The 11,670-nt window shown below is 40.9% G+C and overlaps 1 protein-coding gene across 2 annotated transcripts; it reads left to right on the top strand.

Annotated features, from left to right (window-relative positions):
• The first annotated feature begins 484 nt into the window (after positions 1-484).
• acot9.1 (acyl-CoA thioesterase 9, tandem duplicate 1) lies at positions 485-11,247 on the top strand. 2 transcript variants are annotated; one of them, XM_070852988.1, is made up of 16 exons: positions 485-588; positions 1,539-1,633; positions 2,395-2,421; positions 3,743-3,788; positions 4,436-4,606; positions 5,192-5,229; positions 5,316-5,399; positions 6,001-6,104; positions 6,938-7,011; positions 7,149-7,216; positions 7,953-8,064; positions 8,156-8,246; positions 8,719-8,804; positions 8,905-8,992; positions 9,096-9,246; positions 10,674-11,247. In XM_070852988.1, the coding sequence occupies exons 1-16, from the start codon at positions 575-577 to the stop codon at positions 10,727-10,729; spliced, it is 1,305 nt and encodes a 434-aa protein (XP_070709089.1). In that variant the 5' UTR covers positions 485-574; the 3' UTR covers positions 10,730-11,247. The 2 variants fall into 2 exon arrangements, with proteins under 2 accessions (XP_070709089.1, XP_070709090.1); XM_070852989.1 differs by lacking the exon at positions 2,395-2,421.
• Positions 11,248-11,670: the final 423 nt, after the last annotated feature.

The following is an 11,670-nucleotide window of genomic DNA, read 5'->3' as shown; positions in this document are numbered from 1 at the left end:
ACTATTAAATACTGAGATAAGACTTAAGTGATCCCTGTGGATGCATTACTAAATTAAATTAGAATTAACTCCAGTTTTACCAGCTGCAATAGATCATATTTCATTCGCTCATGATCGGAAAGTAACTAAATTTATCTTTACTTGGTCGCAGGCCAAATATTTGCAGGAATGTTTTGACATATCTTACACTAAAATCTGTCACCCAGGACTGATGGGTCACCCAGTATAAATATTTTTGGTGTAACCGTCTTTTTTTGAGATACTATTGTTTTGGAAACAGCTACAAGACCACAGTATGTTTCCATGATATAAACAGTAGCCTCTGGTTCACAGGGAGGGACCTACCTGCGAGGAGGAGTGCCTGACAGGCTGAACTGAGGGAGTATCCATTTCCGGGACGTTCGTCATGCGTCATGACGTAGTGGGCGGGACCGAATGCCAACGCGGAAGCCGTGCACTGCCCATTTCCTGGCACTTTGGCACAGCAGCAGCAGCCTGAAGAGCAAAACTGATTTTTCATTCCTGTTTGCTCATCTCGCCGGCTTTTTTAGACCCCCGAGCCCCGGATACCACAATGCTCTCACCGAGGTCAGTGGGACACTTAAGCTGCTAATTACAAGAGCAATGCTAGCCCTTAGCATATTAGCACTCTAATTGATGCGAGGAGTGCTTGTAAACTACCTGTGTCAAAGATTTGTTGGCCTGCAGGGATGTTTTATGGCTTTTTTTAGCTGAGTGAATGAAGGAAAAACTGGGTGGGGATTTACTGTACAAATAAAGGGTGTGTCATGTTCATACCAAAGCCAGAAAAGGTCTGTACCCAAGTGTTTGTAAAGTTATTATAACTGGGCAAACTAATTCACATATTCAGGTTTAAGTTTCAGGTCTTAAATATGAATTATGTTTCATGAACTTATACTTGTGTATTAGTTCCAAACAGTCATGGCGATATTATCCATTCAAGAAAGGAAATATGTTTGTTAATAGATATCAAAAAGGAGGAATATAGTAAAAATACATTATGAATAACTTACATATATACGTACAACTCAAATAAGAAGGGGTTCTGTTGGTATAATCCTTATTACAATAACACCATCTCTTAGAGATAGAGGTGGGATGGCACTTAATATAAAACAAAGGGATGAAAAGAAGGTATCATTAATATAATCATTCATAAAATCATGAAATGTATTTCTCTGTATAATGGAGTAAAAGTCTTATTGTCATTTAGGATTCAGGATTAACCGCTGTTATATTTCCCTCTTGTGTTTTCACTGGAACCAGTTGGAGCAGATTGTTGCTGAACAAAGCTGCAGAACAGATCTGAAGTATCTGGTAACAGCATCAGTTTTACGTGGTGGAGAAAGTAGAGTGTGCTCAGCTGTTCGCTGTGGAGCAGCAGGGCAGGATTAAAGATGCCTCTGGGTGGTTATAATTAGAGGAGTGAGAGCGTGGATGTAACTGGACTCCTTTGCCTCGGCGTCATCTCATAGTTTGTTTGTTTGTGTTCTGTCTTGTCCTCGTGTGGGCCGCAGGTTCCTGCTGCTGCGGTCGGCTGCGTCCTTGGCGACCAGGCGGTTCAGCACAGGCGGCGTGCTGAAGCAAGGCAAGGCGCCGGACATGATCGAAGGTGAGACCACGAGGCGCCAACCACGCTCCCTGTTTGACTTCATCAACCACCTGGTTCATCATAGGTCTGCTACAGACACGTTATGCACAGGAAGTGTGATGTTTTGTGTTGAATTGCAGTTTTTGCCGACTTACCTGGATGCAGATCTATGAATCGCTGCACACATCTTTTGTTCTGCAGTTCAAATAGAAAATTAAATTACAGTTTAGAAGCTTTGGTGGTGCGTTCAAGGTCTGATGTTGCTGTTTTACAACGACTTTGATAATTAATCATATTCTCTCATATTTTAAACACAGAAGCCAAACATTCAAAGTCTTTGAATATGAATTTTCAATATATAATTTGGAAAGTTGCACCTCTTTGAGTTTGGGATTGTCGGTCAGACCAAACATGTGACCTGAAGACATCATCATGGGCTTTAGGAATATCTCACAGACATTTTAGATCAAACCTTTAATAAATACATTCAAGAAAAGAGTTGACAAGCTCGCTTATGTCTCTAAAAACAAACCCTTTCTGCACAAAGTACGATGGCGCCGAATACAGGTTTGGTTGTTTGTCTTGAGAGAGATGTACTTTTTGATCACACCCTCAGCAGTGCTTGCATCTCCTGTGGAGGCGTCAGTGCCTCAGATAAAAGTGTGGAACTAATGTAATGAAACATAACACATTTAATGTCTGTGTGAATCAAATCCAAACTGCACAAACTGATCTCTTCGTGCATCCAGCCTTTTAATTTAATCATTTGTGTTTCTTTGCAGGAAATCCACTTTTACACGTGTCAAATGGTGTGTAAACCAAGAATAATCCTAACACCACACTACTCCTGCCTGTAGTAGTTCTCTTCTAATTTGCTCTAATTGCATGGTGATTCCTCCTGCATGTTTCGGCACTGACAGCAGCTTTTACTGTGCACCTGTTGTGCCCTTTGGTAGGTCTGGATTTAGCGTTCAAGCCGGGCTGGATTTCCCTCCTCCACAGTAGAGCTAAACCATCCCTGCAGCATTCGTTGGTGGTCTGATAACCTTCTTCTTTTTCTTCTTCCCTCTGTGGCACTAAACTTCAGTGTTTTTGTTCCAGCTGGTTCCTTAATGATGCTTCTTTCCTAAATAAGCTGTAGCCTCCAGCAGGTATTAAGGACATTTTGCAATTTAGATAAGTGAATGGTACATTTAAAGAGATAGTTTGGATTTTTTACTTACTCATCCATAGTCAGTATTGTATTACCTACAATAGATGGCGGTCAGCACATTCCCAGTTAGGAGGAGCAGCCAGGAGTCCCGGCACAGAAGCTAAGAAGGTACTGTTGTGGATGGCAGCAGCAGGAAAACTGATGTCCATCAGACAGCTGTTTCACATGAGGAACTGAAGCTATTCTGTCTCTCTCCTCACGCTCTTCAGTGGCACCAAACTCCATTGACAAAACCATTAATTTTACCTCACAGAACACAGGAGTTGCTGATCTACCGCTGCCTTAATCGGCCAGTTTGCTTGTATTTTTAGTGTCACTTTGGTGTTTTAAATGGTTAGTTCATGTCTAAACTAACATGTTAGCTCACTGATCGAGGCAGCGGTAGACCAGCAACTCCTGTGTTCTGTAGGGTAAAATTACTGTTTTTGTCAGTGGAGTCTGGTGGCTTTGAAGAGAGCAATGGGAAAGAGAGATGGGCTACAGATCCCTGTGGAAATGGCTGTCTGACAGCAATATAAAGCAGTGAAAACATCTTTGGTGGCTAGAATCCGTTTTCGTACATTACTTAATGTCCGTGCCGGGACTCCTTCCTGCCTCTCCAAACGGGGGGTGTGCCGACCGCCATCTATACATTAGCTTTGGGTACGTTACATACATAAAGTACCTCATAATCCCCACTTCAAATAGTCCAAACTACCCCCTTAAATTTGGATATTAAAGAGAATCTATGGCATTACTGATACCTGATGTTCCTGAAGGCTCAGCTGTAAAAACAAAACTCTCACTGCTTGTGAAACTCCAGAGCCAGAATGAAACCTACAACCTTGAACTTTCATTGCACAACACACACACACACACACGCTCAGATGAACGGACTCACACACAGAAGGTCTGATTTTTTCTTGTGTGTTTTTCAGTGCGGAACAGGCTAAGAGAAATCGTAGGAGCTTCCACTAACTGGAGGTACTGAACCATCTGTGTCGAAGCGTCAAGAAAACATGATTATATTTGTGCTCTCTTGTTTCTTTTGGTTTGTTGTGGTGTCGAACAAGTAGAGCTAAAACACTGTTTGTAAATACTTCTTGTATCCAACAATGGAAAATAATGATAAGCTATATTCTTTTCTTTTTTTTTATTAATAAGATAGATGTATAAATATGAAGAAACCTTTACATTTATTTGACTTTTTACTACTTTTATACACAAAAAAACACAAGATATGCTTATATTTATATGACATGATGACTATATTACCCAGTAGTACATAAAATATCTAATGTGGCTCCACATTGACAAACTAAAATGCTCCTACATGCTGCTGGTAATAAGTCTGTACTTTTACTTGAGTAAGATTTTACTTGTAATGAAGGTAGAGCGTCTTTCACCATCACTTTAAGCCGTACAAACATGTTTTTGTACAAACACAAACAGCAGCAGTGTGAGAACACTGTTTGTTTTATTTACTCACATTTGGTCTGCCATTCTTTTGAGTGATTATTTATTTAATTTACAGTTTTTATGCATCTGCTTTTGTTTGTTATAAACAGTAAATGCTGGATATTCACATGTATGAAAAGTAATAAAAAATCGTTCAATAATCGTGTGTGCAGCGACCATCAGCAGGCCATGTCGGAGCGCGTGTCGCTGTCGTCCATGTTGGCAAAGTCTCAGAGCGACCTTCCTGCCAAGACGATGAAGGACAGCTACCTGGAGGTCCACCTGCCCCTGGGCTCCGAGCCACAGCTCCGAGAGAAATACCTGACCTTCCACAACACTGTCAGGTGCACACACACACACACACATCCATGTCTTCATTCTCCTCCTATAGTTGCGAGGACGCTCAGCTCCTTACCCTGACCTTAACCATCACACCTAAACGCAGAAACCTAAAGGTGTGTTTGTTTTTCCTGCTGCTGAATTACATTCAAAGTCAATGCAAAGATGCAAATAAGCAGGAGAGGAAGAGATGTGAAGGAATCAGGCAGATTCACGTGTCGTGCAAACTGAAAATATTCAACTTGAGGCACAGAGTGTGTAAAATAAGTGTTTGTAGCTTCTGAGTCTGAGCAGTGAAGCCTTAAACCTGAATCTAATGTCCAGCAGGGGGCGACTCCACTGGCTCCAAACAGAAGTCTGATTGGATGGAAGTCAATGAGCCGACTTCTCACCTGATTTATCAGCTCAGTGAACATTTTCCTGATTATACTGTCGTGGCAAAAGAACAGAGAGCTCAAAACTGTCTGTTACTTGAGTCCAGCTTTCAGTTGAACAGGGATGTTGTCCTCACAATGATGGTGGAAAACCACCAGAACCCATGTGCAGGTTAACAGACTACTTCCTGTAACTCTTCCTCTGTCTCTGTCCAGGTTCGGCAGAATCCTGGAGGACTTGGACAGTTTAGCAGGTATCACTATAGCGCTCGCTTGTTTTTATGATTATATTCAACGCAGTCAAACAGTGACACGTTTTCTTCCTCGTGTCCCTGCGCAGTCCTCATCTCTTACTCTCACACCTATAATCCGGCTCTGAAGAGGTCTCCTCTGTCCATCGTCACCGCCCTGGTGGACAAGATCGGTAAGAGTCGCTCGCGTTTAGGCTACGATCGCAGCTGAAGTTTGTTTGGTTTGGTCTGAACAGTGAGTAACAGTATCTACTACCACTACTACTAATAATAATATTAATGAATAATAATAATAATGATGATAGTGATACAGGAGACGAAGGCGACTGAAAGTGCTTTACGACAAATAAATTAAAGAAAAAAAGAAAAACACTAATGTAATATAAGGTGGAAACTTGAATTAATAAATAAATGATAAATAAATTATTATAAAAATACAATTATAGATATATTAAAATGAATAAGATAAGAATAATCGTAAAAATAGAATACATTGAATCTATAATGTAACATTGAGGATAAAAAGCCACTGAATAATAATAATAAAGTACAATATTTTAAAAGAAAGAATATTGTACTTTTCACTCCACTGCACTAATATTAAACTACTGAATATAATATATATGAAAATTGAAGTGTCAACCTTATTGTCAAAAAAAACAATCACTTAAAACCTCGGTTTGTTCATCAGTCGCCACGTTTCTCTGAAGTGGTCGTTTCACCACCTGCAGTTCCTCAATAAAGACTTTCTCTTGTTGTTTCTTTGTCGGACAGACATGAGGCAGCACGTCATCTATCCTGACTGTGACATCAAGTTCACGGGTCACGTGACGTGGGTGGGAAAGACCTCTATTGAAGCCAAGATGCACATGTCACAGGTAGACACCCTTCACTGTCTACATGGACAAGCAGAACTAATATATATAATACATAAGAAAAAAGAGGTTGTTCTGGTGAGATCAGACAGTTGAAATGGGCCTATGATTAACCATATCAGCAGAGGAAAACAAGAAAAAAGTGTTGGAATTGGTCCGGTAGATCGCCTCAGTCGGCAGACACCAAACAGACTGCAATAGCTGTAATGTAATCTGCACCTGATCAAAGTAGATCCACTAAAAGTGCTTGTTTGATCCACTGACAGGCTCAGAGTGTTATTCTAAGTGTGTGACAGCGTCATGGAAAGGATCCCTACAGAGAGAGACCTGGAAGATCCTTTTGGTTTAACCACAAACAGCTGTTATATCGCTTTCTGCAAACACACCAGACTCCATTCACAAAAACAGTAATTTTACCCTGCAGAAGTTGCAGAAGTTGCTGGTCTACTGCTGCCTCAGTGTCTCACTTTGTTTGTGTTATTGTGTGATTTTGGTGTTTTAAAGGGTTAGTTTATATATATTTGTAATGTACAATAACACAAACAAACTAACTGATTAAGGCAGCGGAGGATCAGCAACTCCTATATTCTGTGACGTAGAATGAGTGGTTTTGTCAATGGAGTCTGGTGGCTTTCAAGACAGCGATATAATGGCTGTTCTTTGCTAAACAAAAAGGATCCACACCTGAGAATAAAGCAGATTGTTTGATTGCAGCAATGTTAGTAGCAGAGTTAGCAGAAGATGTTAGCATCAGGCATTAGCATCACAGTTAACATCAGATGTCCACAGAGAAATGTCTGAAAATAAGAATCCTAATAATGTGACTCTTCCTTCAGTTCCATGATGGAGCTTATTCCCCAGTTCTGGATGCTACATTTGTCATGGTGGCCCGAGACCCAGAAAACAAGAGGTAGGAAAATTGTGAAAATTAAATGGGCTGAAACTATAAAATGCATCTTTACAGCACAGAATAAACAGGAAACAGTGAGACTCATTATATCAGCGTATAGAGTCCATATAATCTAGACTTTCTCTCTCGTATTTCAGGGCAGCTTTTGTAAATCCTCTGAGACCAGACGGACCAGAGGAGGAGAACATTTTCCAGGAAGGAGAAGGTATAACATCCTGACATAACCTTGGTCAAGATAAGATAATCCTCCAGGGGTGGACCACTAAAAGTTCTTGTTTTAGTCACTGACAGGCTCAGAGTGTTATTCTGAGTGTGTGACAGCATCATGGAAAGGATCCCTACAGAGAGAGACCTGGAAGATCCTTTTGGTTTAACCACAAACAGACGTTATATCGCTCTCTGCACACACACCAGACTACATTCACAAAAGCAGTGATTTTACCTTGCTGAACACAGGAGATGTGACTGTGACTTTTGTGTTTCAAAGGATTAATTTGGGTGCAAACTAACACTTTAAAACCATTGTATGACTTAATAGTCATACAGTAACACAAACTAACTAACTGATTGTGGCAGCAGTAGACCAGCAACTCCTCTGTTCTATGAGGTAAAATCCCTGTTTTAGTGAATGTAGTCTGGTGTGTGTGCAGAGAGCGATATAATGGCTGTTTGTGGTTAAACCAAAAGGATCTTCCAGGTCTCTCTCTGTAGGGATCCTTTCCATGATGCTGTCACACACTTAGAATAACACTCTGAGCCTGTCAGTGGATCAAACAAGCTCTTTTAGTGGACCTACTTTGATCAGATGCAGTTGCTCCAAAGGACTACATTGCAGGCCGTTTTGTAGCTGCCAGCTGAGGCGATCTACTGGATTTACTGCCAATCATGTTGAACCTGGAATATGTAACTTATGTGTGTATGTGTGCGTTTGTGGTTTCCAGCGAATAAATCCCGCCGTGTGGAGCTGAGTACTGCGTCGCTGCTGAAGGTGGCTCCCACCGACGAGGAGAGGAAGATCGTACACAGTCTGTTCCTCAACACGCTGGACACCAAGTACGACTGAGATACTGCAAAAACGCCTCGATGTAGAAGCTCGTATTCAGGCTGTAGTACAGCTAAAGAAGTTGTTATTCTTCTCCTGCAGGACGGTCAGTTTCCGCAGCAGAGTTCTGCCTCCAAACTCGCTGTGGATGGAAGACGCCAAACTGAAAGGACTGGAGATCTGCCACCCTCAGGTGAGAGGAAGGAGCAGCAGGAGGGACAAAATACACAAAGGGAGGATGTATGTTAAGACCTATATTCTATCCTGTGATCTTGTTACATTGGCAGTCCTTTGAGTTGGGTTTTTTTTTTGGTATTTAGTGGAAACATCCCAGTTTGTTCTGATTCACAGTTTTAGGATGAAACTTAAAGTGTTATGAACACTTTATTCTTTATAAAGGAATGCTTGTTGTTAAATTAAGTCTTTCAGTATCATATATTTAGTTTAATAAGACACCAGCCCTCAAGTTGTATGTTTTCCTGTATTTGTTTATCTAAAAGGAAAAGATGATTTTTAAATGCGTATTATTGTGGCCAGTGTTCCTCATAATTCCTCCAGTAGACGTCCTGTCATTTAGTTTATCACTCCCTTGCCCTAAAAACAGTTTGAAGAGTTTCAGCTGGAAAATATCTGTGTCTTTGATATGTGTGCCGTGTGTCGAGCAGGAGAGGAACATCTTCAACAGGATATTTGGAGGCTTTCTGATGAGGAAAGCCTACGAGCTGGGCTGGGCCAACGCCTGCTCCTACGGGTGAGAGCTTTTAAGAACAGACGCAGCACCGCGTTTTATCATGCAGATTATCGGTTTGATGTTAAAAAGTTTGTTGTCTTTGCTCCGGTTGCTGCTGCAGAGGATGTCGGCCGAGTCTGGTGGCTGTTGATGATATCCTCTTCCAGAAACCTGTGGAGATCGGCTCCCTGCTGCTGCTCTCATCACAGGTCAGAGAGTCTGTTTTAACCCTCTGCTTCACTGTGGGGCGTTTTAAAGTGTCCTAAACCACCACCTGCAGCTAATATCTGTCTGTGTGTGTGTGTGTTTCAGGTGTGTTACACACAGGAGAAATACATCCAGGTCAGAGTTCACACCGAGGTGTTCGACCCGCTGACCCGTCAGCACAACACCACCAACGTCTTCCACTTCACCTTCCTCTCTGACCGCGATGTCCCCAACATCATTCCAATGACGTACGGAGGTGAGTCACGACAGGACACACACACACACACACACACACACACACACACACACACACACACACGTGGACACAAAGATTATTTTTCCATTCTTTTTTGGTGTCACACACCAGACTCCATTCAGAAAAACAGTAATTTTACTTCACAGAGCACTGGAGTAGCTGGTCTACCACATCTCAATTGGTTAGACTGTTTGTGGTGTTGTGTGTTACAAAAAATATTGTGTTGGATCCAAACTAACCCTTTAAAGTGGCACAATAACGCAAACTAACTAACTGATTGAGGCAACAGTAGACCAGCAGCTCCTGTGTTCTGTGGGGTAAAATGGCTGTTTTTATCAATGGAGTCTGGTGTGTTTTAAGAGAGCGCGATAACGTCTGTTTGTGGTTAAACCAAAAGGATCTCTCTGCAGGGATCCTTTCCATAATGCTGTCAGACACTTAGAATAACAATCTGAGCCTGTCAGTGGCTAAAACAAGCACTTTTTGTGGACCTACTTTGATCAGATGCAGTTGCCCCATAGGAATACAATGCAGCCATTGTAGCCTGTTTTGCAGCTGCCACACTGAGATCTTTAAAAGTGGTTTAAGTTTCTCAAATGCGGAGAGAAAATATTCAGCTGTACTCGCCAAGTACTGCATGTGAACAACAAGCCAAAAGTCCCTCAAGGTTTTTCTCACATCATTCTGTGAAAAGCACAGACAGTTCTCACCACAACACTGTTTCAGTTCATCTTTTACTGTTCAGGGACAGATAAGGTTTCTGCTAACGCCACCGGGAACTTTTCCTGTTAACAGGAGCTGAATCCGTGGATATTTAGAGTTTCCATTAAATATCACAGATGTTACTCACGTTTTCCACTTCCAGAGCTATAAATAAAACGCAGTGTTAGTGGACCTACTGTGATCGGGTGCAGCCTGCTTTGTGACTGCAGGCTGAGGTGATCTACTGGACCAGTTCCAACACTTTTTATCCCTACCAAGATATGAACAAAAGGGATCCAGATTTAAAAATACCCTTTTATTTTCTGCTCATAAAGTGGAGTAAAAAGTACAATATTTGTCTCTGAGATGTCGTGGAGTAAGAGAGACTTTATTTATCCCAAAATGTACTTGTTACAGCAACAGAAAAGGTGCCGAAATAAAGTGTCAGTTGCCGAATTAGAGCAAAAACAAGGTATATTACAAAATATAACAATAAATGCAAATATAAAAATAGATGTATATAGAAAACATACATGTATGTGTTGTATGGGAATGAATAGAAGTCCAAAGTTGCACAAACTGAAATAACTCAAGTAAAGTGAGAGTATCCTGAATCTGTGCTTAAGTTCATTGCTTAAGTAAATCTACTTAGTTACTTTCCACCACTGGGAGACTTTTATTAGACGTTTTAATCATCTCAAGAGTCTGATGTGTCTGTCCCACAGAGTCGATGCTGTACCTGGACGGGAAGCGACACTTTAATCAGGCGGTGGAGCACTGAAGGCAACATGTCAACGCCTTTCATCCCCTGACCGATGAGTGAGTGTGTGAGTGAGTGTGTGTGTCACAGGTCAATTCAGCGTAACAGATACATCCTTTTTATATCATGTGACCTTGTTTGAGTCCTGTCACTTTGTGCTGTTTACATGTTGACGTCCTCTACGGTTCTTTTGTTACTCGTTTATATTTTCTTTCCTCTGTGTTTCACGGCTGTGACTGTGGCTGCAGCCGTGAATCAGCGTTTACAGCTTCTCGACAGTCAAGTTTGACTGACGGAGATGAAGCAAGCGTTCAGTTCTTCCCGGCCTTGTTATAACCTCATTTATTCTTGATTCGCACGGCTTTACGGTCACATTACATTTTTATATTCTGCTGCTGCTTATACGCACAAAACTCTTTTTTCTGTTGAGTGGGAAGCTTTATTGTGAGTGTGTCAGACTGCTGCGAGAGGGAGGAGCGCGTCTGTAATTTGTGTCTACTCTTGATGCAATAAATAAATTCTTATTTATCTTCACTGTACAGTTGTTCCCGTGTCTTTGCTTTCATTATATCTGTTACACGTGGTCATTGGTGGGTGAATATTATGATAATTAAACTTAAAGGGACACCCCTCTAATGGAGAGTCACAACACCATTATTATTTATAATATTTATAAATGAATATGTGTACATATATATAAATGTACACATTTAGAATTTAGAATTTCATTTTGACAATTTAAATTGTTAAATTATTATTTTTATCTTTATTTCCTGCGTAACTACATGTTTTACTATGCCTGATTCAACTTTCGTTACATGTAATAATTTCTCTTTTATTATTAGTATTACTAGCACCATTTGATTTGATTACATATTACAAAGCTAATTTTGTGGTCTACTTAATTATATAGATATTCTGTCAACAAAAGGGCTTTTTAAAACTTGCCTGTAATCTCTAAT

This window comes from Pempheris klunzingeri, chromosome 21 (genome assembly GCF_042242105.1).
Source record: "Pempheris klunzingeri isolate RE-2024b chromosome 21, fPemKlu1.hap1, whole genome shotgun sequence".
NCBI classification, from domain to species: Eukaryota; Metazoa; Chordata; class Actinopteri; order Acropomatiformes; family Pempheridae; genus Pempheris; species Pempheris klunzingeri.
This window is presented reverse-complemented; position numbering and strand designations above follow the sequence as displayed.

What these genes read in the sequence shown, in the direction of transcription:
- acot9.1 (XM_070852988.1), top strand. An exon ending in CGCCCTGGTGGACAAGATCG is followed by an intron (nt 5,400 to 6,000) that starts GTAAGAGTCGCT and finishes TTTGTCGGACAG; the next exon opens with ACATGAGGCAGCACGTCATC. An exon ending in GCCAACGCCTGCTCCTACGG is followed by an intron (nt 8,805 to 8,904) that starts GTGAGAGCTTTT and finishes TTGCTGCTGCAG; the next exon opens with AGGATGTCGGCCGAGTCTGG.